The following is a 26,088-nucleotide window of genomic DNA, read 5'->3' as shown; positions in this document are numbered from 1 at the left end:
ACCTAAAACTGATCTAAAAAGTCTATTAAAAATGACAACAGTGTTCAAGCATTTTATTAAATCAGATGAGGAATCTCCACATTGTTGCACATACCAGATTGTATACAATTATAAGGGCATATCACTTGTTTACGAAGACACAGCTGAGCAGTAAGTTGACAAGTCTAATAAACCATGTTTAGCCAACTAAAATTTCAAGAACATTCAAAGGAAACACAATAAAGGTCATGCAAGTTCTAGAATAGTGAATCATGACAAAGCTCACTCATTTTATGCTTTACCTTCAAAATGCACATGACATCTAAAACCAGAAAAAATCTGAAGACCAGTTGGTTGTCACTAGTCAGATACACATTTCATTCAGGAATATTAAGCCCCTTACCACTTACTGACTTGTTTGATTGTAAATAACTTAGTCCTAACTACAGAAAAGTTTTTTGAAGAGATTTACTGTTGTAAAATGTATGCCCATTGTTCATAATATGCCTTGAAGTCACTGAACTTTCATTAAAATACAATAAAGCATGATACTCAAACCAGGAATCCCAGCTATGACCTTTTCACTTCACTAAATATCAGTTCAAGATAAAACACTGTAAAGACTAAAATAGACTGTGAATGGTCAAATCAGTGAGACTGTATTAATCTACATCTATTTTAACTTACATAAATGACACTAAGTTTAAGAATCAGAAGAGACCCTATGGAGTTTTTCTTAGGCGACAGTATTGAACTGCCTCAGAACAAATAGCTGATTATCAGGTTTATAATGATGGCTGAGTAGAAAATAAATTCCTAACTGATGTAGCCTCAAACTTATTTGTTCACATCTATGTTTAACTTATAACCACCAAATCCTGATGGTTGGGGAGACATGATCAAATACCTCTCTGCAAGCTTCATCTCCCCACACCCTCCACTCCCCCCTCCCCCCAAACTTCTATATAAGTTTCCCCTGCTCTAAGCTAAAAGGTCAATTCTGGATTCAGACTTGTATGAACTAAGTTTATAGGCGATAACATGCAAATAAGGGGATAAAGTTAAATTCGTTTGACAACAGCAAACATTATAAATGTATGCTACTATCCCGCTAAACAGAAGACCTGGGGAAACCACAAATATAACAAAACACAACGTTAGGTTTAAAAACAAAGACTCTTGAAGGAAGTGATTTTATTTTACAGTGGTTGAAGTTATCCACCAAATGCTTAATGACCTCCATGTTTCTGCAACTAAAACTAAAAGAGAATTAGAGGGAGCTGGGAATACATGTTAGATACTAACGATCTTCAAGCTTTGAAGACGTCATTGCATGAAGAAAATTATGGGAAACACTGTTCCCGATAATTACGTACACCCTTAGTGTAACATATGGAGATCACTGTCTCCGATATAGACACTGTGGTAGGCAAAAACTACCTTGTTCTTTATACATTATGGAAGACACTGCTCCCGATAATGTGAGTTAGGTTTGTGAAAAAGGTACTGGAAATTTTGCAAAATTCGAATTAAAGTTACACCTTGGATAAATTGAGCTGTAAAATTTTGCATGTATGAGTACGATCACAGCTTTTAAGTGACATTAATTTATAACTTGGTCACAATTCACTGCATTTAGGGGAACTGCTGTTTTTATCTGGTTAGCTAAATAGAAATTTAACTTGATTAGCAACCACTAATTAAATTTAATTCTTCTCCAAGACTTAGCTTTATAATTTTATTTGGCTTGCGGTTGTTTTCTAACACCCGTAAGTGTCAACCACAAATGCAAAACTTCCAGTATCTGTTGGGTTTTATTAGCAGATGCTGCTATTATTTAAAAAAAAAACGACAGTATAACTGTCATAATTATGGAAGGCACTGCTTCCGATAATTATCTTCTATAAAAAAAACACCATTTATAGTGAACTCTGTCACTGATAAATAAACAATAAATATCTCAGTGCCAAAATGACAGGAAGCTTTTCCAAAAAATTAACACTTTGGCCAAAATTTGGCAGTGTGTTCTTTAAAGTCTGACGAACTGAGTTTGAAATTAAACACCTAAAACTTGGTTCTCTTTCAAAATACCTTGGAAAAAACGAAAACAAAAAACTAACAAAGGTTTATGGGACAAGGGACAGAGGAAGAGGAAATAGACTAGGTCTTTGGCTTCTGGTCTCCTCTTTTCATACATAATCTTGAGGTTAACACATTAAGGCCTTACTCATGTGATTAAACAGTTGAACCTCCTTTTATGCAGCTGAAGGACCTCTATTTCAGACCTCATTGGCAAGAAAACAAGTCCCATCTCTTCTGAAAGTGAACTGTTTCACTTTCAGATGTGGAAACCAGCTAAATCCTTAAAGAAGGCAGAGATCTCACGTGGAGAGTAAAGCCTTACAGCCTGGGATCTCCTATCTGGCATCCAGTGAAGGCGGAGGATCACGCTAAGCTGCCACTTTCCACCTTCATCAGGTATCACCTTCCGCCTCCAATTCAGAAGATACCAGTTCACGTACTTAGGATTTAGAGCAATAGTTCACGTAACTGGTTCTGACTTTTTCATAACTGTAACAGGAAAGAGGCAGTTACCATTACAAAGCACTTAAAACTCTAGAGAGAATCAGAGAAAATATTCTATCGTGAACATTTTTTTAAGTGGTTAGTCACTTTAACTTGAAGTGCAGGTACCTACCCTGTATTAAAAGCTGCTGCCTAAAGACATCTAGCAGTACCAAGATTGGGTAGAATTTTAACAATATTAGGTTTTGTAGCCCTACTGAAAATTTAGCACAACCAACACAAGTCTAGGAACCACACTACCCTGATGTTCTTATATAAGTTATAGGTATCACATTTAAAATTCATTGTCAATGTCCCAGATGTCACCAGAGAGGGCATTTGCAGCTCCCTGAATAGTCCAAGTTGCTAGAGCCAACTGGTTTTTCAACAGTGTTTGATTAAAAGCACCATTATTTTTCTGCCGCAGCTTCAAGTGCTCTAGTAAAGCTGACAGAGTGTGAGAGCCAGAGCCCCAGAAGATATGTCGGAAAGGAGACTCTCTTGGAGATACGTAGGGTGACAGGAAGTGATATTCCACCTACGAAAACAAAACATACAAGGGAGCTTACACAGTGCTGTGACTTTTGTTGTGAGGAAAGGACCTGATAGAGTAAAACAACTGTCATTCTCTCACTTCAAATGTTAAAATTTCCCTGAATTTAAGAATGTTGAGAACAGGCTACTAATCTTCTAATGTTAAAATTGTAAAGCAAGTTGTCAATTCCTTTGTAAACTCTAACTGCATTGGGTTTTTGTTTTTTTTTTTTTGGTCGGAGCCTATATAGGGAAGGTTTACAAGTTTCCACTGTAATGCAGTCTTCTGCTTCTTCCAAGCAGACTAGGCTAAAAGCAGCTAAGGGCTAAATTAAACAGAAATACCATTAATGATCCCTTCTTTAAAATGTTTTTAAAGCCTAAAAAAGTTAATACGAGGTCAAATGTCTTTTGTATTTCCAGTTTAGATATGTTGGCTTTATACCTTGCTAATAAGTAAAAGTTAAAATTTGTGCTGAATTCTAAAGCAGCAAAGGATTCTAGGCTCCTGGAATTATTACTCTACTTTTTAGAAACACAAGATTTACCAATTAAAAATGCACATACTTGAATTCCTCCTTTTCTAAGGGTTTACGTACTTTCATGATACGGTCATTGATCTCCCTCATGACAAATCTGTTTGTCCTCTCAGCATTCTTATAATCGGTTGTTAGTCTAGACGTAGCACGGAAGAAGTCTCCACGAGCAGAATACAGCCACTGTAGATTCAGACCCATCTCCTGAAGCAGAAAGATATTAAACGCACTATTTATTAGATGTTATATTTCTAAGGATGTTATTCTATATACCTTTCTAAATTTAGGTGTACTAACTGAAATGATTCTGATAAAAGGGGGTGAGACTCACAGACAACCTCAAGCCAGCAAAAGCTAGACTTAACCATCTTGTACAGGAGGTTCCAAGTTCTATAAACTCAAACACGCTCATATTTAAGCTCAGCAGATAGTACAATTATCCATTCTTAGTCTCATAAGAAAACCATCCTCATCAAGAAATGTAACATAATGTACTTAGTAAAAGTATATAATCCTGTGTAGTATATTCTTTCTGGTTCAATTTCCCTTTGGTGGCAAACTTCAAACATTTTGGTTCAGTGAACTTCAAAATCTAGTTATTTCCATCTGGTAAGTCCCCGTTTCTGATCAGTTACAATTAGTTTCAAGTAAGCCAATCCTAATAATTAAGATTCGGTTATCAATGATTTACTTCATTTAAGGGATCTGTTAAATTGACTTCTAGTACCATAAAAGCCACTTATTAATATTAATTTTGTTTTATCAAATGTTTGAATATTAGACACAAAGGATCAACACTAAATAACACTTTAACCACTGGCTATGTTCTCTCTCCATCCATGTAATCTCTGCAAGGCACATGTGGCCCAACTCATAGGTTCAGAGTCATAGTTGAGATCTTTATATTCTCTAGGCCCAACTTCTTTATGGGTTGCTTGGGATACATGAATGAGAGAAAGCTTAACACCATTTTAGAGTCTGAAAGACTTGCTGTGGGCTATCTACAACCTTCGGCCTCCCAACTTCCCTTTCAAATGAGTTATGGATTCTAAGCGAAATTATACTTCAGTTCACTGTAAAACATACTTTGGCTACCAATCATGCTGCCCAGGAACAGCTAGACATTATTCTTCAAACTGCTTGATACTTCAGCAGTAAGAACCTGATTTTAGTTAGTGCTCACCTTTATGTCTGCTCTGAACTGGTTCATTTCTCTCACAAACCAAAGTATTTTGTCATTATACATCTCATAGTTCAGGTTCAATTCAACATCATGGGTAAGTTTAATCACAAGCAGACCGGCTACTTCTGCTGCTGCACGTGCCATTTTGTTCAGCTGAGGAACATTCTGATTCAGTACCTCATAGGTATCCATGGGAGTACCCAAATAAGGGTAATCTGTGTCCTGGAAAACAAAGGTAGGTTAATGTACTCAGGTGGGTTATAAGACTAGGAACCTCACATTCTAGTTTCCCCATCAAAGTAACAGTAACTGTAATTCTTCCTTTGCTTCTAATATATTCCTACTCCAACTTTATCTCATATCCACTACTTTAAGAAGATACGGCTTTTGCTAGTTCCTCTGAACCTAACCTACTCCTGGAATGATTAGTTTCTTCTAGGTTCCATAGAATCCCTGTTCTATCAATCACATCACAGACCCTAAACAGATTTCTAGCCAAATTCCTTGAGGTTATATCCTTGTTCCCTTCTCTCTGGGAAGTTTGGCCCATATTAATGAGGAAAGAGGAGAGCACGCATGAAATGTACTTTCAATATAAAGTGTTACTTTTAGATAAAAATTTACCTTCTTCTTCATGCAGCATTCATCCATTCATACATGTTACCTTTCTAACAAGACCGTTTGATGCTTACAAGAACTTCTCTCCACTTTCACTGGACAACTTTAGTAGCTATTTCTTCAACTCTATTCCCTACCACTGTCCTCAGTGACAATCTCATTGGCAGTCCTTTGGTTTGACCTCAATTCTTTACTTTCAGACTGTATATATCTGTGTTACCTATACCTCTGAACCAGCACTGCTAGGAATCATTAAGAAGTTTTTAAAAAAAACATGACTTCTGAAGGTCAACAGAAATCATCCATAAGTTTCCTCAACCCTAGGACCTGACACTCACTTCTTCCTAAAGTACTAAATAGACATAATGACCAGATATTTCAATACCATTCATACTGTTGCTCTAGCAGAAAGGGGAATTCCAGCTATGTTAATCCCCAAATCCAGATCTTTCATCACTCCCTCACTTCACACCTTTCCGTCCTAGTTCCAGGCTAAAACCCCGAGTGGTAAGAAGTCTATTAAGGACCTGGCCTCTACTGGATCATCAGTTTGATGCCAAAGTCAACAGCTTCCACGCTGACCCGCTATGCTAACTCTGGGATCTCTTCACACCTCAGAAGAGCCTGCTACGGAGCTGGTTTTCCAACTCTAGCCCTTCAGCACAGAAGCCTTCATCATTCTTTTTACTCTGCCTGGTTTTCAGTGCCTTCTAATTGGCTCTTGTACCAAGTCAATCTTGTTTTCCAACTTGGTCAGTTCAAAGTTCTGTCTCTTAAAAATCTTACCTCTGTTTGGTTTTTCTGCTTTTATCTATAATCCCTGCTTAAGAGACTAACATCTCAGGATGAACATCTACAACCATATTTCAACAGGCATCAAGAACAGTATTATCCTATAGAACTTTGTTTGAAGGAAATATTCTATACTGCACTGTTCAATAGACGGCCTTGTTATTAAAACTCATCATACATAACTGAAGAAGTTTAGCAAATAAACTCAAATGCTAACTAAGCCGAGATTAAAATTCTATCTTAAGACTGATAATAAGGGAGATTACAATCACTGCATGTATCTAACTTCTCAAAACATATAAGCACTCTAGGAAACTTGGCCTCAAAACTGACGAAAGAAGATCTAAGATATAATGCTGTAGCGTTCTTCAGACTTACCTCACAAAAACAGAAAGAGACTGCTGGGATTCCAGAATATGCAAGGAAAGGGAAAGCAGCATTATCAAAAGAAAGTTTCTCGCTGCAAGAAAAGCAGGAATGTGTTTTTAGAAAGTTATCTAAAGAAAAAGACTGCTACATGCAACCCTACCCTACCCCCAAGTAAATTTTAACTCACTGCAAGGTTGTGTTTAAACCTCTACCTAACACAGTAGGTGCTACTTATTGAGTGACTCTGCTTTTCTATTAGCTATTCATTCACTTTTCTCAGCTTACACTTTGTTGATCCAGTTGCTGTCCCGATATAGAGAGAGCCCAGTAACTGGATGTTTCACCTGTAAAATAAGGAATTATTTTATCATTACAATGAACCTTTCTGGACTTATTCATTCAGGCTAGTCACTAACATTTTTCTCTATAAACATCTATTAAAAATATTAAATTTTTTATTATATCTTCTTGAAAAAAATTTAAGACAGTTAAAACAATCCCAAATTTCTGAAGTTACTTCTACTAGGCTCGTGCTGTTAGTTCCTCTAGTTATGGTGAGAAAAAAAAAGTTTTCCTTCTTAACATTTTAAAGGTGACTTCACCACAGTTTTAAAAGCCCTCTCTAGTCTTTATGATCTGCCTATCTTCTTTCTGGTTTCTTCCTTCCAGCACATTTTATACTACTGCCAGCCTAACCTGCAAGCACGTTACTGCCCTGTTGGAGACCCTATAGCAATCCCTAGTTTCCCATGGGATCAAGGTCAAGTTCCCTGACCCTATTTCTCTCCAACTTCAGTCACTCCAATATATTGTCTCTAATCCCATCAGGGAAACTTTGTTCCTCACTCATTCACATGTCTGTTTTTATTCAATGACTATCTCATCTGGCCTTCTTATTTAAGTCTCAGGTATGGTTCAAGTTCATTTAAACCTTAACATTCTGACTCTATAGATAACCTCTGTGGGCACCTACAGTTTAAATATCAATGTTTGGCATCTTAATTTTTTGTCTAATTTACATTACACTTTCATAAGTAGGTATACACTCACATCTTGCATCGTCTTCTCAATAAGCGAATACAACAGTGGGCTGGAAGAAACTTTGAACTTGCTGGTACCTGCAAAGAGATTATTTTAACATTGCTCCTTCTTTAGTCAAGCAATTTGCACACTGCTACTTCTATAACTAAAACTACTTGGCAAACAGGAAGACAATAACCTAGATCAGTGGCATATACAACAACTGTCGTCTTAATGAAGTAGATAAAAAAATGGTTGAGTCAAGCTCTTTCGTGACTGATAACCCTAATTTCACTCAACTGAAGCTCTTACTCCTTGAGTTTGCATATTTAATGTTAATGACCTGTTTTTCTGGTACCTTTCTGGTTCACCCATGTTAGGGCAGGCATCTATTAGCTACAGTAAGCTTGCTATATTCAATACATTCTGCTGCAAAGGTAAAATGGCAGTAATGACTAATCTAACAAAATTTAGTTTAATTGTAACGCCTTCCTTTTTATTCCCAAAGTAGACATTTCATTACTCTCCAGTTCATCCAATTTATTCAGCCAGTTCATCCACTAGCTACATCTGTACTTTAAATAACACAGAACTCTTTCAGAAGTTTGATTATCTTGTATTTCTATCCATGATGCCACAATCCAGCAAGTTGTGAATTAGTCTCTAGAATACCATTCTATTGGTATGGTTTAGTTCCTTCTGGTCCAAAGTAGAGAACTAGTGGTTCTCAAACTTTAGTGCAACTGAATCACCTAAAGCACTTGTTAGAACAGTTTGCTAGACACTATGCTCCAGATTCTGATTCAAAAGGTCTAGGGTAGGGCCCGAAATTTTGCATTTCTAACAGTTCCCAGGTGATCCTGATGCTGCTGATCTGGGACCACATTAAGACCATTGCTCTAGACAAGGCAGTCTGTACCCATTCTATAACTTAATCCACTATTTAAAAGGAAGCTAAGTCAGTCTTTTGATCTGGTTATGTCCAGTGTAAATCATAAAAAATAACAAGTGCTGCTTTAGAAAGCTTTCTTCTACTATTCTGTAAGTAGTTTATAAATTTATAAATGGCTAATAAAAGGATACTTACCAAGAATAGCTTTATCCAGGTTAATGTAAGTGAAAGCCTTTAAATGCAAGGAGGCAAGGTATCCCTAGAAGAGAAGGAAAAATAAGAATGTACTAATATGTATTAACTTAATTATCACAGACAGTAGCTATTATTAGGGATTTCTGTTTAAGTTTGGATTCTATTGAAACTAAACATACAAAGGTAAAAATGATATAATCAAATTTAAAAGAGCATGGTTTCTGGAGGACAGCTTAAGCCAATACAAGTTCGAGTGCCCATTCTGGGTATGGATGATATATAGATAATACCTCTAGCCATTCAGTGGCACCAATAGCTCCAAAGTCTCCACCACTCCAGCTGGCAAAGACAATGCTCCTGCTGGGTTTAAACTGACCTAAAAGACAACAAAGTTAGTTTTGTCTTGGTAAAGGTTATAGGTAGGTAACTGACTTAAGATGAAATCAGAAACTTCTAATTCAAGACTGCAGATTCAGAAATATTTCTTTTCCTTTTGAGGCCCCAGGTGAAAGAACCAAAAAAAGAAAGAGAAATCAAATTTTAAAGTAATATAGCAAAGAACAGGATAGGAGATCATTTGCAAATAAGATCTTAAGTACATAGTAGGGACCAGCTTACTAGACCTCACTCTTTTACACTCCATTCTTTGAGTCCCTTATAACTTCCAGACCAAGAGATATTTGAAATCATAGCCAAAGTATCTTCTTTGAAAACAATTTGCCTAGAGGTAAGTCACTTAAAACACTAGATAACTTTAAAAACAACTGTTTGAAATAAAATTAAAACTCACAAATTTAAGTTTAGGAAAGAGTGAGTTTTCAGAGAAATTACATTAATGACAGCTCCTTTGGGGGTTTTATGTGCCACTACCCTCCATCCCTCCCCCTCCCCTGGGTATGTAGTTTTCTGCATTAATGTACTTTTGTGTTAAAGTTAAGCACTGCAACTTACCCTATGACCCAAAGATTCATGAATGTGATGGGGGTTTGCATGTGGGTGGGTATAAAGGAGTGGCAAGTACTATGGGAGAAAGGCTTGAAAGGAAGCCTTTCTTACATAAACAAATTATATACTATATAATATTATATATTTATAAATCAAATATATAAATACATATTCTATGTTGTATTTATAAATATTTAAGTTATATATTATCATTTTATAACAAAACTATAGAACATTAGTGCAAAGGTATGACACTGCTTGCTTTCAAATAGATTCCTTAGGGACCATGTTAGATTTGCCGTATCATTCTGGATATGTCAAAGAATTCAGGGCCCAATATAATGCTTTCCAGCATCTCAAAGAAACTCATGATTCCCAGTACAATGAAGACACTGCACAGAAAGCTGTTTCAAAGTCAAAGGCAGATACAACAAAAGACAACCTGCTTTGTACTTAAGAATTCAGGGTCTAACACAAGTGAACCATAAGAATATAGGCAAAAGTGAGCAAAGCATATTATAACATTTAGAAATACAGTACATAGATGTTCAAGTTCTCAAAATTTGTACTCTACCTTTTAAGACCATATCGGAAAGTATCTGGGCAAGTTTCAATAGGAGACTTGTTCCTACACTGGACTTTGCAGCTCCAGGACCCCAGGCATCCCTCTGGGCCCCTACTATAACATAGCGATCTTAATTAAAAAAAAAAAAAAAGATAAATTATACAATCAGCTTTTAAACTGTTTTCTAATATTGAAGTCTAGAATAAGCACGTTAGTAGAAGGGTAAAAATGTAGTCTATGCATTAAGGGTAAGAGAGCCTTCCTTCAGATCTGACTTAGGACTCCAGGGATTAAAAAATTCACATGACAATACTGATCTCTTTTCCCTTATTCATACTGCTACTCTTTTTTCTACATTACCAATAAGGTTACTCACTGACTACTTATTTGTGCTAGTTGTCTAATAAGCACTGAAGTCCAAGGGCTTTCCTTACCAAATATTATTATTTGATGGCATTCAGATACATTGGCAGACTACAGCCTGCATGCCCATATTGTCCATGGCTATTTTTATGCTACAGTGGCAGAGTTGAAGAGTTGCAGTGGAGACTGTATGGCCTGCAACATGTTTATTATTTGCCCCCTGAAGAAGAAATTTGCTTAACCTCTGGTCAATTTAATAACTTACAAGAGATTTTCTAGTCATAATGGTCAGTTTTTGACAAGTTAATTTCCTAGGGCCTTATTACCTCCCACTAAAACTGACACCTGAACAGTTCGCTTTAGGACAGATAAGATTTAGCATTTCAAGAAACCAAGCCAAGTCAGCCTTCCTGCACTCCCTCCCTCTGGCCACATCCTTAAGAGTAAGGAAAACAAAACAAACGAAAAACCCCCAAGGATCTTTACCTGGTTCTTCAAAGCCCTTAATAACTCCAAAGATGTTAAAAATTCTTATCTCTTTCAGCACATTGTTCACAGTGAGCTTCACATTCTTATTCTGTGAGGATACCAGCTTACATGAAGAGTCTATTCCCCAAATAGAAGGACAGTCTCCTTCCATATTTCTAGAAGTAGAAAACAGAGATCAGAGTTCTGAGTTATTGTTAACCTCCCGCCGGTTTACAGAATCAGTCCTTCCTACTGTCCAGTAAAGTTCTAGGTTAAGAGGACATATAAATAGAACATACAGAATTATTCACTAGTGGCCAAACATTTGTGTTTTACTCTGATCTGTAGGCGGTCATTTGAAAATCATGAGTTACTTCCTAATTTAACCAATGTTTTCTAAAAAATGTATTACCTATCCCATCTGATGTGTGCCTTTCTGCCAGAGACATAGCTACAATTTACATATGAAATAGATTCCAAGATGGACTCAGAAGGAAGTTCTTATACATAAAAGTCCATTAATATATTCTCATGTTTCCTAACAAGGGTAGTATACATTCTTATTTCAGTTAAGAAAGAATACTCTCATGCTGCTGGTAGTTAGGTTAGCTATCTTCCCCTATCTGATTCCTCATGTGTTATCCAAACACTGACTACTCTAAAAGGGCTTACTTACATAAATACGTCAAAACATCATTACTCCACACTACACAAGAAGATAAGGGGCTGGCTTCATAGGTTAGGAAAGACTTGTAGATGGTAGGAAGAATTAGCTGATTCTAAGTTTGGTTTTAGTCAAAAAGAATCATCCATTACAAAAACCTCTTAAACAGCATTATTTTTTTTTTTTTTAAAGGATTTTCTTATTTATTTATTTATTTATTTATTTTTTTATTTTTTTTTTTGGCTGTGTTGGGTCTTCGGTTCGTGCGAGGGCTTTCTCCAGTTGCGGCAAGCGGGGGCCACTCTTCATCGCGGTGCGGGGACCGCTCTTCATCGCGGTGCGCGGGCCTTTCTCTATCGCGGCCCCTCCCGTCACGGGGCACAGGCTCCAGACGCGCAGGCTCAGCAATTGTGGCTCACGGGCCCAGCTGCTCCGTGGCATGTGGGATCTTCCCAGACCAGGGCTCGAACCCGTGTCCCCTGCATTAGCAGGCAGATTCTCAACCACTGCGCCACCAGGGAAGCCCCTTAAACAGCATTATTAATAGCCATATAGGATATTTGAAAGTCCTTACATGTACATGGCTCTTCGTTTGATACCAATAAACCTGCTAAGTAGAATATACTTTATAGCTATCCAATTAAGTCAAAGAAACATGATCAATGGGGTTAAGAGTGACTTGTTCTATGTCACATAGCAAATAAATGCTCACATGAGTTTTGAAACTAGACTGACATCCCATGCCAATACCAGGTGGGAAATATATCCAGATCAAGATAAAAATTAATGACATGTACTCTAACCAGACTGAGTTCTATTTCTAAAGAGGGATACTAATACACTAGGGAGATATCCAGAAGAACTAATCATGACTATAAAGCATCTGGAAACTGTCATGAGAACTGAGGATATTCAATCTATAAGCAAGGAAACTTGAATCATTCTGTTGCTTAAAAAGAAAATCCAGAACTAATGAGTGTTCCAGGGAATAAGATTTCAGCTCAATACAAATTCTTATAGATCACCAGTAATTGAACGGGTTGCCATAGGTAACAAAATGCTTTACCACAGGAAGTACTTAAGCAGAAGCTATGCCGGGAATATTACACAAGAAATTCACTGGGTGGATTGAACAAGGACTCCTTGAGTTTATAAATCCAATGTCTGTTATTAAGATCACTTTATGGAGGAAAAATTTCATTTTTATCTACACCAAGTTAACAGCTAACCATCCCCAAAATGTCCAAAATGTGGAAAATTATAGCCAATTGTTTTAAGATTTTATCAAATCAACAAATTATTATTTCTCCCTAATCATAAAACCTGACCCTGCATTACAGTTTTCAAATAAGAACTTACTGAAATAGCTTTTCTGCACCAGCTCTGGAAATTGTTTGGACAGGTATGTTAGGCAATCCTGATGACTGAGATGGTGGAAACTGAGTGTGATTGAAGGAAGGGAATCCAGGTGTGTAAGGGTCACCTGTTCCCAGATGAGCCTAGTAAAACAAAAGAACAATTAGCTCAGGCATTTATTCAAGAAATCCCTGTAAGATTCAAATTCAGTATGGGGCTATAACCTGAGTTTAGTTTAGCACCTTAAAGTTTGAAAGTCTGAGTGGTTCTATAATATGTGACTCTTATTTTTATATGGCATATGTCAAATTCTCAATTCAAGATACTATTGATAAAGTACTTTTACCAATAAGTAATAATTAGGCCTCAAAGTCACGTAATTCATCTTCTCACTTACTGCTAAAACTCTCCAAGGGAAAAAGAGTATTTAAGGATGGCACAGTTCTCTTTCTGTTAATGTAGATGGAATCCAGCAACAATTTGGAGAACCCAGTAACTCATTTACTCAAGAAATAAAAACTCACATGTCCAAAAACTGGAAGATCTGCGTTAACAATGGGAAATTTAGTCTGGTCCATGTATATCAAGACACCAATTGCATTTAAACTTTCAGCATTTGCAACCTAAAGAAAAACAGGTAAAGCTCAGAAAATGAAGATCTAATCAACCAAAATTAGAAGAATACATACTGAACTTATACTGAAAGACAAAGGTTTACAGCAGACTACACCAGTACTCCCAATGTTTCAAATAGCTTATATGTTTAGAAAAAAATACTTGCCTTAAAATTTAACTTTTTTTAAAAATTTAACTGAAATTTTTAACGAGATAATTGTAGATTCATTTGCAGTTTTAAGAAGTAATAGAGATCCATTGTAAACTTTGCCCAGTTTCTCCCATTAGTCAAACTTTGCAAAACTATAATGTAACAGCCTGAATATTAACATTGATACAATACAATCCACCAATATTATTCAGATTTCCCCAGTTTTACTTGTACTCATTTCTGTGTTTGTGTGTATTAAGTTCTAAACAATCAAAATATTGAACAATTAGTTTTAATACCACAAAGATCCTTCCCATTGCCATTTGATATCCACACCCACTTCCTTTCCACCCTCAACGCCTGGCAACCACTAACCTAACCTCTCCTCCATTTCTAAAATGTTGTCATTTCAAAAATATTATATACTCAAAAAGCTAAACAGAGTTACCATATGACCCAGCAATCCCACTCCTAGGTAGATACACAAGAGAATTAGAAATATCTATTCAAATAAAAACACGTAAATGAATGTTTATTGTAACATTATTAATAAAGCCAGAAAGTGGACACAGCCCGAATGTCCATCAGTTGACAAGTAGCCAAGCAAAATGTGGTATATCTGCACAGTAGAATTCTATTCAGCCAAAAAAAGAAATGAAGTACTGATTAATGCTACAACATGGATGAACCTTGAAAACATTATGCTAAGTGAAAAGAAGCCAGTCAAAAGACGCAAAATATTGTATGAGTCCATTCATATAAAATGTCCAGAAGAGGCAAATCCATAGAAACAGAGAGTAGATCAGTGATTGCCAGGGACTAGGAGGAGGGGGGAATGGGGAGTGACTGCTGCTGGGTATGGGGTTTCTTTAGGGGATGATGAAAATATTCTGGAATTAGATCATGGTGACTGTTGCACAACCTGTGAATATACTAAAAACTGAACTGTACACTATAAAGAGAGAATTTTATGATATGTGGATTAAATCTCAATTTAAAAAGTAAAAAAGAAACAATTCAATGTGGCTGCACAACAAAGTTTAACTAACTCTTAAGGAGAGTTCAAAAGATAAGAGAAATAATAAAACCCATCCAAAACAACCACTGTCTTTCCATTCTAAGCCCTGTGTAGGTGACTTTTAATTTTCCTTTTTATAAAACATAGTTATAACTGAATTTTATATATATATATTCTATATATAACTCAGTTACATAGACACAATTTAAACTTCTTTCACTTAAGCATTTCAGATTACTGCATTTTTACTGAAAGACAATGACTGCAAAATACTCCAAGTGGATATGCCAGTTTTGGAAGTATCCTATAACTTTAAATAACTGGAACTTATCTGATTTGTAGAGTACTTTAATAAATTATATTATCAGGTATGAGAGTTTAAGACAGATGGTTTTCAGAATGTAAGAAAATTAACAATACCATTTAGCTGAAGAATGTTATGATACCAATGTATTTAATAACTCATACTCACCTTTTCAGCAAAAGTAATTTTCCCTGCTCTAACAATCACTAAAGATCCATTCACAGGCATATTTAAATCCTCAAAGTCTTTTTTAGTGCCAAAATTAGCATGGACCAGTTTACCCTAGAATAAAGACATTAGATTCAGTGAGCATTATGGTATTAGAATAGCGACAGAGTCTGCCACCAAGTATTTTACAGGTCAAACCCAATAGAGAAAACCAAGAGAGAAAAAAAGAAGGCCAAGGCCAGGAAAGAATATATGAGAGTTCTAAAGTCAAAACTGGTCAGGGTTAACAGGAGTGAAGTCAAGATTTCTGGTCTCCTATATTCATGCCATTTATTATCTTATGATGCCTTTAATTAACATTGATTATTTACATCAATTAATTTACATTGCTTCAGATATTTGGGGGGAAGAGGAAGGATAATAAGATATCCTTAAGCAAAGAGACATCTATCAATATAAATATGGTAGGCTAGCCAAGGCAGTACCAATTACATAATGTTCCCACACTTGAACTCCAGACAATTGAGGACATAAGAATTAACTAAAAGTTCTGATAATAAATCTGTCCAAAAATTGTTTTATAATAAAATGACTTGCATAGATCAACTTTTAGATGTTTTTATAAGCTGTTATCATAATGCTCCTAAACTCTATCAGAGTTCAGATGTACAGCTATAAACTGACATTAACAACCAAATATCTAAATATAGAAAGCTCGCAGGTGAACCAAAACTCTCCACGTTCTTTAACAGAACAATCTACCCGCCTCCAAACCACTGGCTTGTGGGTGGCCTGGGAAAGTGATACAGCACAGGTAAACCAGGAAGGCAGAGAACAACCCTAAAACTTCATTGGGCTCGGAAGGCAGTTTTTAGATAGACCCCAGCATATAAATATGTGGTTTTTAACCTAAAAAACCTAGATAGATCTATCTAGCTGTTTTTTAATTTTATAGTAGTTTGGCCGTATTTGCCTAAATTTTAAAAGATCAAGCATTAAAGAACCAAACTAAGATTAGACTCCAGCTGAGACGGTTGTTTATATCTGTCCCCACATAAGGGGGTACCTGATACATGAATTCATTCAGTAAATACTACCCTGTGTCAGGCACTGTCCAAGACTCTGGGACATAGCAGAACATGAAACCAACCCCTAGCCCTTCATGTAGTTTACGTTCTAGTGTGGAAACAAGTAAATAAAGTCAGGTGCTATAAGTACTAGGAAGAAAAATAAAGCAGGATAAGGAGAAGTGATTAGAGGAAGGACATTTTTGATCAGATAATCAAGGAAGACTTCCCTAAGGAGGTAATGCTGGGAAGAGACTTGCACAGAGTGAGGGAAGAAGCCATGCTAATACTTAAGGGAAGAGTGGGCCAGGCAAAGGGAAAGGCGACTTCTATAAAGGCCGTGAGGTGGGAGCATGCTTGAGTTTGAGAGTTTGAGGAACAGCAGGGAGGTTAGAGTGGCCATAGCAGAGTGAGCAAGGAGGGGAGCAGGAGAATTACTCAGGGCCTTGCTGACCAAGATGAGGACTTGGGATTTTACTTTAACTGTGGCATAGGAGGGTTGAGAACAAAAATATCCCAAGGTCAGTTACATTTTATGAGTAAATTTATACTAAGAACAGTAAAGACAATGAGTTTTTGAGCTAGTCAACAGGGAAAAATGTCTCACGCACGGTTTTGCCTTACTCACAGTAACTGTCGTAGCCTTACTATACGCCACATAACCCTCGGGATTCTCCACCTGGTACGCCATACTGCTGCCGCCGCTCTTACTCACTATGGTCACCGAGTTCTGAGCATTGCTAAAAAAAGATTAAGTTAAAATGAAGCTAAGGCATTCCTGAGAAACAAATTAAATGGATTTAATACATTTAGCATTTGACTTGCATTATTTATTTTGAAGGTCTTTGCTATAATTAGCACACCTGAGAATAGCTACTTCTTATAAAATAAGGTTACCATCTTTCAACATACCTGCCTTTGACCTGAATCTTAACATAATGTTCATCGTGCCAGACTTTGCTGAGTTTAAGTTCACGGAATTGATTTTCAATGTAAAAAGCAAGGCTTTCATCTTTTTGAGATCCAGCCTCACGAGGGACATAAGAATTTTCATTCAGCATCCTGGAGGAAAAAAAGTCACTGTTAAATGAACTAAAGTTTAACCTAAAATAAACATTGAACTCAAGTATCAAGCAAATCGTTTTAAAAGTATAACTCAAAAAAATAAATTAACTGTGACCCAAAGTCCTGGATTAACCAGATAGAGACAAGCTTAGAAGAAAAAAAATGTGTGCCCATATTTTAGGGAATTTGTGACTTCAAACTTGTTAAAACCTCTTTATCTGATGTATCTGCTTAGGGTAATTTTAGGGGAAATGAGTAGCTTCCAGAAGATCTGCTATAAGCAAAATGAAAGATAGTATTACTACTGGTGAACTCAAGATGTACAGCTTCAATTTTCACTTTTTTGAAGCATTCTGCATACCCTGGAAGCAACACTCCTCTTCGTTCCGATTTCTTTCCCATGACTCTTTGTAAATATACACATCTTATTAGTTATATGATTTTTTTTTGATAAACCTTATCCTCACTTTATCCATAATGCCTAATATACAGTATACACAGAAGTATTCACCAGATGAAGTAAAAAATGCCAAGATTTCTAATTTAAGACCAAAAGAATTACTGTACCATTGAAACTATAGGGGGCTAACAAAAGGTAAAAGATGATTTGTTCTTTACACAGAGTTATTTGTGTAACTATGGACTATGTGTCCAAAGAAGACCTTAAAAATCTAAGGACAGGAACCTTAAGGACGCTTCTTAGGGTATAGATTGAGTGAGAACCAGAAGAAATCAAGAAATACTAGAGACATATCAAGCCGGGCAGTCAAGTTAGTCTTGAACTAGAGGATGAAAAAGGCTACCGATGCCCTTATGGATAGTAGCAGAGCTCAGCATGACTTAAAAAGGGTTGAGACGGAAAATCGGAGCAGAAGAAAGTCTGACAGCAAGCAACAGGCTACAAAGAACAGACGACAAAAAGATCAAGAGCCTGTGAATTTTCTTTAAAAAAAGGAGAGTCCCCACAGAAATTCTAACATTTTTTTCCTAACAACATAGTTTGAGTTCTTTACTGACTCTTTACCCTCTAACTGAACATGGGAAGTCTCGCCTAGTCTATAAAGCTTTTCCTCCAGACTATCACCTTTGTTTTGTTCCACTGCACCTAATAATCAGTATTTGTTTAGGCACTGAGGTTGAACTTGTAAAGCAGCTCAAGCTTACTTGATGACACTGGTGAAGTCTATGGCATCCAGTCTCTCCGACAACATTGATTTGAGGTCTGCCCAAAATATGCGACGTGTTTCGGGGAGCTGCTCTTCTGTTTCAAAAGGTTCTGTCTCCTCTGTGCACGAAGGCCCTGTTCCTGCCGGTCTCTCACAATCGGCTTTTGGTTCTACACGTTTACAATAGCCCAAGTAGCCAATCATAAACCCTAAGGATAAAAAGTTTCAGAGCTGAACTCATAGAATTTCATTTATAATCTATTCCTATAAGAATTGTTAATATTTTCATTGAAAATACTGGTTTTAATCAAATTGTAAGCCATTTGAAAGTAAGTAATGCATCTCCATTTTGTCTATTTTAAACCAGTCAATCTATTACATAATGATTTTATTTTAAACAGTTACCTTTTCAAAGCAAAGGTACCTTTTCTTCCCCGAAGCCTTCCTTGAATCCTCAGGTCTAGGGTCTATGCTACAAATATCCTGTGCATATTTCTAGTATAACATTTGCTCATTACACTGAAGTGATTCATGTGTCTCTCTTCTCCCACCAGGCTAACCTCAAAGGCAGGTATAGAGTCTTAGCCATCATTGTATTCCTAGTGCCTTGCACAATGGCACATAAAAAGGTACAAAATAAATGTTTGCTGAGCTGGATGAACAGAATTCCTAGAGTTGGTGACAAGGAACATTTAAGTTTTGAATGGCCATTCTTACCAATCAAGAAAAAGACGATTACAGCAATAGTCCCATAGCAGAGATATCCATTTAACCTTTTTGGTTTTGTGACACTGGTGTGGTTACCCCTCATGTTATTGTCAACATTTTCTTCTTCATCTACAGCTAGCTTCATCTCCACATGACTGTTATCGCCATCTACTTGCCGAGCCAGACTAAACCGGGTATATGACAATGGTTCTCCACCAAACTGAGATTTAAAAAAAAAAAAAGGACAGAGAGAAAGCATTATGAAAGAGAAGAAAGGGAATAGGGACAGTTAAAGAAAGTTTGGTGAGGTGTTATACATATTATTGGGCCATTACTATGACTTGCTATACATTCTCAAGGAAAAAGAAGTTCCCCCTTCAAATCAACATTCTTCCCTGTGCCCAGTTCTGTCAATGGCAGATGAGGGCTGGATCACACACTGGCCTTCATCTCATTCAGACTTTTCCTTCAGGGTTTCTGTTATGCATGTCTACTGGTATACAATTTGACCAGTGCTTTCTTTAGTTCATCTTATCTACTTGATTGTCTCTCTGCCCTGAAACTTCTTACAAGATTTCCCATAATTAACTCTACTCAAGACTGAATATACCCTTCCTTTGTGAGATCAGTTACACCTCAAGACCACCACTTCAAACATAAATGAATACCTGATGACAGCTTTGGTATTATTTCCTGCTTACTGGGTGAAAGCCATCCTTGTATACTTCGTATTCTTGCAAACTGGTAACAGAGAAATCTTTCTTACTGAAAATCTTACCAAGTTAGAGAATGCTGATCTTGCTTGATCCATCATTGTGAGCTGCCACACAGAAGAGCCTAGTAGTAAAATACAGAATTAATATAATGAGATAGATACCACTGTATCAGACTGGTGAGGACTTTTCATTACCACACTAGATTATTATATATCAAATATCTTTTAAAATATATTATCACCTTTCTAGAAATGGTCTTTAACCAAGATATTTAGTTTACATGACAACTAAATTTAGTGTGATCCTTGATTAGATCCTGAATTGGGGCGGGAGGCAGCTTGAAGGACATTATTGGAAGAAACAAGAAATTTGAATATAGACTATATCCTAGATAACAGTATTGTATCAATATTAGATTTAGGAGTGTGATAATGGTATTGCATTTTTTTGGAGGAGAACGCCCTTTTCTTAGGAGATTAATGCCAAAGAATTTAAGGATGAAGTATTGTGATGTCTGTCACTTAATTCCAAAGAGTTCAGTTTAAAAAAGTATGTAAGAAATAAAGGAAATGTGGTTAACGATCAGTGAATCTAGGTAAAGGGTACATGGATATACACTGTAATATTATTTCAGCTTTTCCTGTAGGTTTGAAATTTTTTTAATTAAAAATGTGAGGAAAACTGGGACTTCCCTTGTGGCGCAGTGGTTAAGAATCCGCCTGCCAGCGCAGGGGACACGGGTTCAAGCCCTGGTCCAGGATGATCCCACATTCCGCGGAGCAACTAAGCCCATGCGCCACAACTACTGAGCCCACGTGCCACAACTACCGATGCCCGTGTGCCTAGAGCCCATGCTCTACAAGAGAAGCCACCGCAATGAGAAGCCCGCGCACAGCAACGAAGAGCAGCCCCCTTTTGCTGCAACTGGAGAAAGCCCGTGTGCAGCAACAAAGACCCAATGCAGCCAAAAATAAGTAAATAAATTTATTAAAAAAAGAAAAAAATGTGAGGAAAACTAGTTAGAATGTTATCCATGGTGAGTAGATTTAAGTAATTGAATTTAGTAGTCAAAGAAAAGGGACAAATACAAAAGAAAATAGACTAGCACCTGAAAAAGAAAAAAACCTAACAAAAGTAAAATTAAGTCAAGACTGGTTATGCTACACAAATCAGTAACAAATCACCACCAATAGAAAAGGAGAGAAAACCTGATCCTTCTGATTAAATGAACAGTTCCTAACAAATGATTTGATAGATCTTCGATGCAAAAAGAATAGGTAGAAGAAAAACACAGAGTATGCTATTTTACAGATGAAAAGGCCAATTATTTGAGACGTTAAGTGACTTGCTCAAGGCTGAAAACTGATAATCTAAAAATGAAGTCCAATGGGTTTCTATAAAACTGGTTTTATAGAAAGCACGTTCTCATCTCCAGAAATTTAAGAAATTAATTTCAACTTTTTTCAAAGCAAACTACACCTCTGTAACCAAGAGAGAGTCTTAAGTTAAAGCGTAGGTATTAACTGAAATCTAGATTTTCTAATTAATTTGGTTTGAATCCATCTAGATGCTTGAAAGTGATAGTATGTTGAGATGTATAAAATGGACATTTATTTCATACTATTTTAAAGCTTTTCCTCCACTACAAGTACACTCATAGCACATTTAACATCCACATTGCACAAAGCAAGTTGTGATATATATGCAGATTGTAAAACAAAGAAATTATAAAAACTGGCATTAGAAAAGTCTATCAAAACCTATTAACAGAAAAACAATTTTTAATCCCCAAGCTTTAAAGACCAGAGCCAATAAGCAATAGATCATATTCTTAGAAGCACAATCTCTTGCCCCATGTGGTACAAAAAGCTTATCACTATCACTGCACCAGAACCGTACAGACCCAATCACTAGAGCCAGAACTAGAAGGCCCCACCCTGAACCAACTTTAATCACCCTTTTCTAGGAAAAAACAGCTTACCAGTTTAATATTCATCTGACCCAGCCATTCCTCAAGGCTTCTAGTTTTAAATTAAAGACTAAAGTGACAACATATTTAAATAAATGATCTACATATAAACAATGAGATTGAGTGATTGCAAGTCTGAAAAAACATATTAATAGCACATGCCATGATTTTGTATAATTAAAATAAAAGTATATTTTTTACTGAGAAAACAGATACACTATTTCTATTTCAATCCCCAGACACAATATTAAGACTACAACATAAAAGAAATCAAGTCAGGGGAAAAAAAGTGTGATCTAGGTAATTTCCATTTTAACTCCATCATTTAACCCCACATCTGTGAAGAACACAATTAATTCTATGATATCCACAAAAGTTATTCCTGAAGTTTTACACATAACAAAATTGAGTTATTCTTTCAAAATAATCTCACACATAGTAAAGCTATTTCAAAGAACCCTTAATGAATTTTCTTCTAACTGAAATAACTCTAATTTACGTGCTCTAAAAGCATGGAAGAGAAACTTTTCATACCATTTATATACCAGTCTATAAACAAGTAGTTCTCTTACAAGACTATGTATAAAAGGCAAAAAAAAAAAAAAAAAAAGGCAAACAACCCTTATTTGGCTTCGTCAAGATGTCACCACCAGTGCTAACAATCTATTACAAGAGACAAACCAAACATCACCTTGATTTTTATTCATATTAGCATCTTGTATATCTTGGTGTTCTCAGTGATAACTGGGAAAACTATTCAGTTTCTCACAATAATGAAAATTAAGGTAAGCAAAACCAGAGCCCCACATGTTTTGAACATGAAATGGAAGGAAGATCTGAAATGTTTTTTAATTGAGCCATGGGATGGAAGACAGGAGGCAGGCAAAGGTACTCGCTAGACTACAGCCCCAAACTTCTTTCAAATTCAAATCATCTTATTCCTACTTTCTTGAAATGTGGCATTAATTTCTATTTAATTTTTTTTAAATACAGTAATTATCTTGTGGTCTTAAGCTACTTTGGGATGTCTTAAAACAATAGTTCTGTACAAAATATGTACAGCTAAAGGGCTGTGGGGATCAGGTACCAAAATACACTTTCACCTATATATAAAACATACCCAAAGCTGCTACTCCACTTTACCTGAAATAAAAATAAGACACTTGTTTGTTATTATTGACAAGCCCATTTCAATTTAGAAAACAAGCCACAGTTTCAAGTCCTTGGAGATCACATAAAATGAAGTTCCTCTGCCTGCTTTTGAGGCTCTGTTCTAGAGACCTACACTACCTAATTACTTCACCACCCTCTATCTTCTCCAAGATGAAACAGAATCCAGCCCCTGCCTGTACCCACTAACATTCTTCCTCTGTTCTTAAAGTCCTACTCATTTCTTCCAGGATCTGCTCAAGGGCCATCTCTACAAAGCCTTCTCTGACTGATATCCCTATCCTATAATACTTGATATGCAATTACATCATAATCAACAAAGACTAAAGATATTTTATTTGTTAACAGTACTGGGGCATGCTTAATGTATATGAGGTTCACTTTTCATATCATTTGGAAATTATATGAAAGAGAATATGATGAAAACCTTGGATGTGGGATCTTCCCATCCTTGCTACTATTTTGGTTTATCCTGAAATCACTGGGTAAAGCTTGGGTAGTAGGGAAACTTTAAAAAGTAGAAAAACTTTCACCTTTACCTGGCAGAGTTCCAAGATGTCAAGCAATTGGTTATAGATACCCATTTTACAAACAATTTCCCAAGACAATTAGGCACTTGCAGGTGAAAATGAAAAGATTACAGGAACTTACAAAACTTCTGCATGGCCCTCAGAATGCACATACTTGTGTATATCCACAATGACTTGTAAAGAGACGGTTGGTCAAGGTCTTTACTAGCTTCAAGAGTTAACTTTACGGGCCTAAAATGAAAAGGCAGTGGAGGAAATCAAAGAAAACAAGCAAAATCTTCATTCCTATTTGGCTTTCTGAAAAAAAGATTGCTCAACTTGAAGGTCAGGACCACCTGAAGTCCCTGCGGTCTGTTTGTGTAGTGCTCATCTGCGAGAGCAGACAGAAGGCATACACACAGAAGAGTTCCAAAAGGCCTCAGAGAATCATTTTTAGGAGCTTTCAGTTGTTGTCTGACTCAAGTTTAGCTGGGAGCCGTCTCCATTACAGATAACTACATTATCAGAGGCAAATAAATGCCACCCCTTAGGGCAGAGTTAGCTGAGTTGTTTGCTATCCAACAATCTTCAGCACAGGCTAGGTTCACAGCCAGCACTACAATGTTCTTGTCAGAACATTCCATCAAAGAAAAGTTAAAGGATGCTATGCTATATATAGACTTTTGGAAAATATTTCATATCAATGACAAAATTTTTTTAATTCTGGATTTTCTTGTGAAGCATATTGAGTTTATTATAATCCAAAATTGAGGGGGGTGGGGAACAGCAGGGCAAACAAGTATACTTTAGATAGCCTAACCTTAATTTTCAAAGCAGAAAATCAGGGACCTCCCTGGCAGTCCAGTGGTAAAGACCCCAAGCTTCCACTGCAGGGGACGTGGGTTCGATCCCTGGTCGGGGAAATAAGATACCACCAAAAAAAAAAAAAAAGGTAGAAAACCACTTCTGGAGATCACCTTAAATGTCTTTGTCAATAAGGTCAAACTCCCTAGCTCAGAGACCACAGAATCAGCATCTAGTATTCCAAAGTCCTATCGAAGCCTAGAATAAAGGTATCCAAATATTTTTGTAACAGGACAACTATTTCCTACTTCAATCTTCTCCGAAAAAAGCAGCAGCAATTTCCTTGGTATACCCAAAGTCGCCACAAGCAGTAGGCAGAGGGAAGACATTAACCCGAGTCAAGTCACAACTTACCCACTCTCCCCACTACGAGCTTAGAAAGCTATCCACCCGAAACAGTGACACAATGCGCCTCTAAGCCCATTTATACCATACGGCACAGCCTTTTTATACCATATCCCTAATTTCCTGAAGGCAAAAGCCGATTCCAATCCAAATAGCTTTTATTTAGCCTCTAGACCATAGCTTTCACAAAGTATAAATCTTATTCCTACGGTCTCCCATCTGTTAGTGAGGAGGGCCTAGCAGTCCGAATATTCTTAATATGAACACCTGCGGCTTTCAGTCGGCTTCTGCCTTGGGAAAACTGAGAACCCACACACAAGGCCAACGGGCAGCGCTGAAAGATCAGGTTGTACTAGAGTTCAAATATACAGCTTATAGAAACCCCCGCCTAAATGCCCAGGACCCAGTCGTAATGCAGTCGAGGACAGCAATGAGACCAGGGCTCGGGCGGGCCCCAAGGAATCCAAGAGCTACGAGCTCAAGGTCACCCACGCACCGCGACAGCCATTCCCTGGGAACTCTTCCTGAAACGGCCACGTGCTCCCCGCAGAGCGGCTCTGCGCTGCGGCAGCGTGGCTCACGCCTCGCTCCCGAGCCCTCAGGCTAGGGCTGTCCCACGAGGGCCTGCATTTTTTAAGGGCAAGCTACTGAGGACAAGGGATCCGGGTGTCCTGAGGAACCGGAAGAAGAATGGCGGGGCGCAGAGCGACAGTGGGGCACCCCTCATCTCGCCTACCAGTAACAGAATCCATTCGCCGGTCGGGGGCCGAGAGGAGGAGGGCACCAAGAGGAAGAGAAAGGTAAGGCAGCCCCTCTCTGCAGCGCGGCTCCACCCTGCTTGCACTTGCAGCCTACTCCGCTCTCCGCCGCAACCCCTTCCCCGCCGCCACGCGGCGCGCATCCCCCTCCCGCCCCACCCGGAGGCGCTGCAGCCTCCCCGCGCCCCCGGCGGCTCCCTGAGGCTGCTGGACTGCACGCCGGAGGGCCGCACCCGAGACTGCTCGGAGCAGCCCCGCAGGCTGAACGGAGGGCAGGAGGGTCAGCGGAATTCTAGCAGCAGCGTGTCACTCACACAGACGCCTCCCGGGTCCGCCGCTCCACTGCCAGTCACCGGCCGATGCTGACGCCCTCTGATGGGTTGGTTGCCTGCAGTCAGCCGTTTATAGTCTCCCGCCCTCTCCAGATCCTCGGAGACCCTTTGCGTCACTT

The 26,088-nt window shown here is 37.6% G+C and overlaps 1 protein-coding gene and 1 long non-coding RNA gene across 12 annotated transcripts in view; one reads left to right on the top strand and one right to left on the bottom strand.

The window, feature by feature from the left end:
* The window catches only part of LOC114236416 (uncharacterized), a 26,412-nt gene extending 23,955 nt beyond the window's left edge, over positions 1-2,457 (top strand). For 7 of the 9 annotated variants that reach the window (XR_009008094.1, XR_009008096.1, XR_009008099.1 and 4 more), the window contains one exon: positions 2,322-2,457. This is a non-coding gene — a long non-coding RNA (uncharacterized LOC114236416). The remainder of the gene's footprint in view (positions 1-2,321) is intronic. The other 2 variants (XR_009008098.1, XR_003622384.2) reach the window with 2 other exon arrangements.
* TFRC (transferrin receptor) lies at positions 37-26,088 on the bottom strand. 3 transcript variants are annotated; one of them, XM_007171618.3, is made up of 19 exons: positions 25,952-26,088; positions 20,085-20,143; positions 19,316-19,526; positions 18,597-18,807; positions 17,280-17,429; positions 16,996-17,107; positions 15,301-15,414; positions 13,569-13,667; positions 13,048-13,187; positions 11,043-11,200; positions 10,203-10,322; positions 8,974-9,059; positions 8,684-8,747; positions 7,627-7,694; positions 6,862-6,920; positions 6,586-6,667; positions 4,798-5,019; positions 3,678-3,818; positions 37-3,082 (listed from the first exon to the last, which is right to left on the bottom strand). In XM_007171618.3, exons 2-19 carry the CDS (start codon positions 20,118-20,120, stop codon positions 2,840-2,842), a joined length of 2,316 nt encoding a protein of 771 aa, XP_007171680.1. In that variant the 5' UTR covers positions 20,121-20,143; positions 25,952-26,088; the 3' UTR covers positions 37-2,839. The 3 variants fall into 3 exon arrangements, with proteins under 3 accessions (XP_007171680.1, XP_007171679.1, XP_007171678.2); XM_007171617.3 differs by lacking the exon at positions 25,952-26,088 and adding an exon at positions 25,616-25,634; XM_007171616.3 differs by lacking the exon at positions 25,952-26,088 and adding an exon at positions 23,813-23,831.

Source organism: Balaenoptera acutorostrata, chromosome 4 (assembly GCF_949987535.1).
Source record: "Balaenoptera acutorostrata chromosome 4, mBalAcu1.1, whole genome shotgun sequence".
Classification (NCBI taxonomy): domain Eukaryota; kingdom Metazoa; phylum Chordata; class Mammalia; order Artiodactyla; family Balaenopteridae; genus Balaenoptera; species Balaenoptera acutorostrata.
The sequence above is the reverse complement of the archived record's forward strand: the minus strand, read 5'-3'. Positions and strand labels throughout refer to the sequence as shown.

Bases quoted from the DNA above. Each gene is read 5' to 3' on its own strand.
- TFRC (XM_007171617.3), bottom strand. The intron at 19,527-20,084 runs GTAAGATTTTCA...TTTAAATCTCAG, and splicing joins GATCAGCATTCTCTAACTTG to TTTGGTGGAGAACCATTGTC. The intron at 11,201-13,047 runs GTAAGTTCTTAT...TTCTACTTCTAG, and splicing joins GGTGCAGAAAAGCTATTTCA to AAATATGGAAGGAGACTGTC.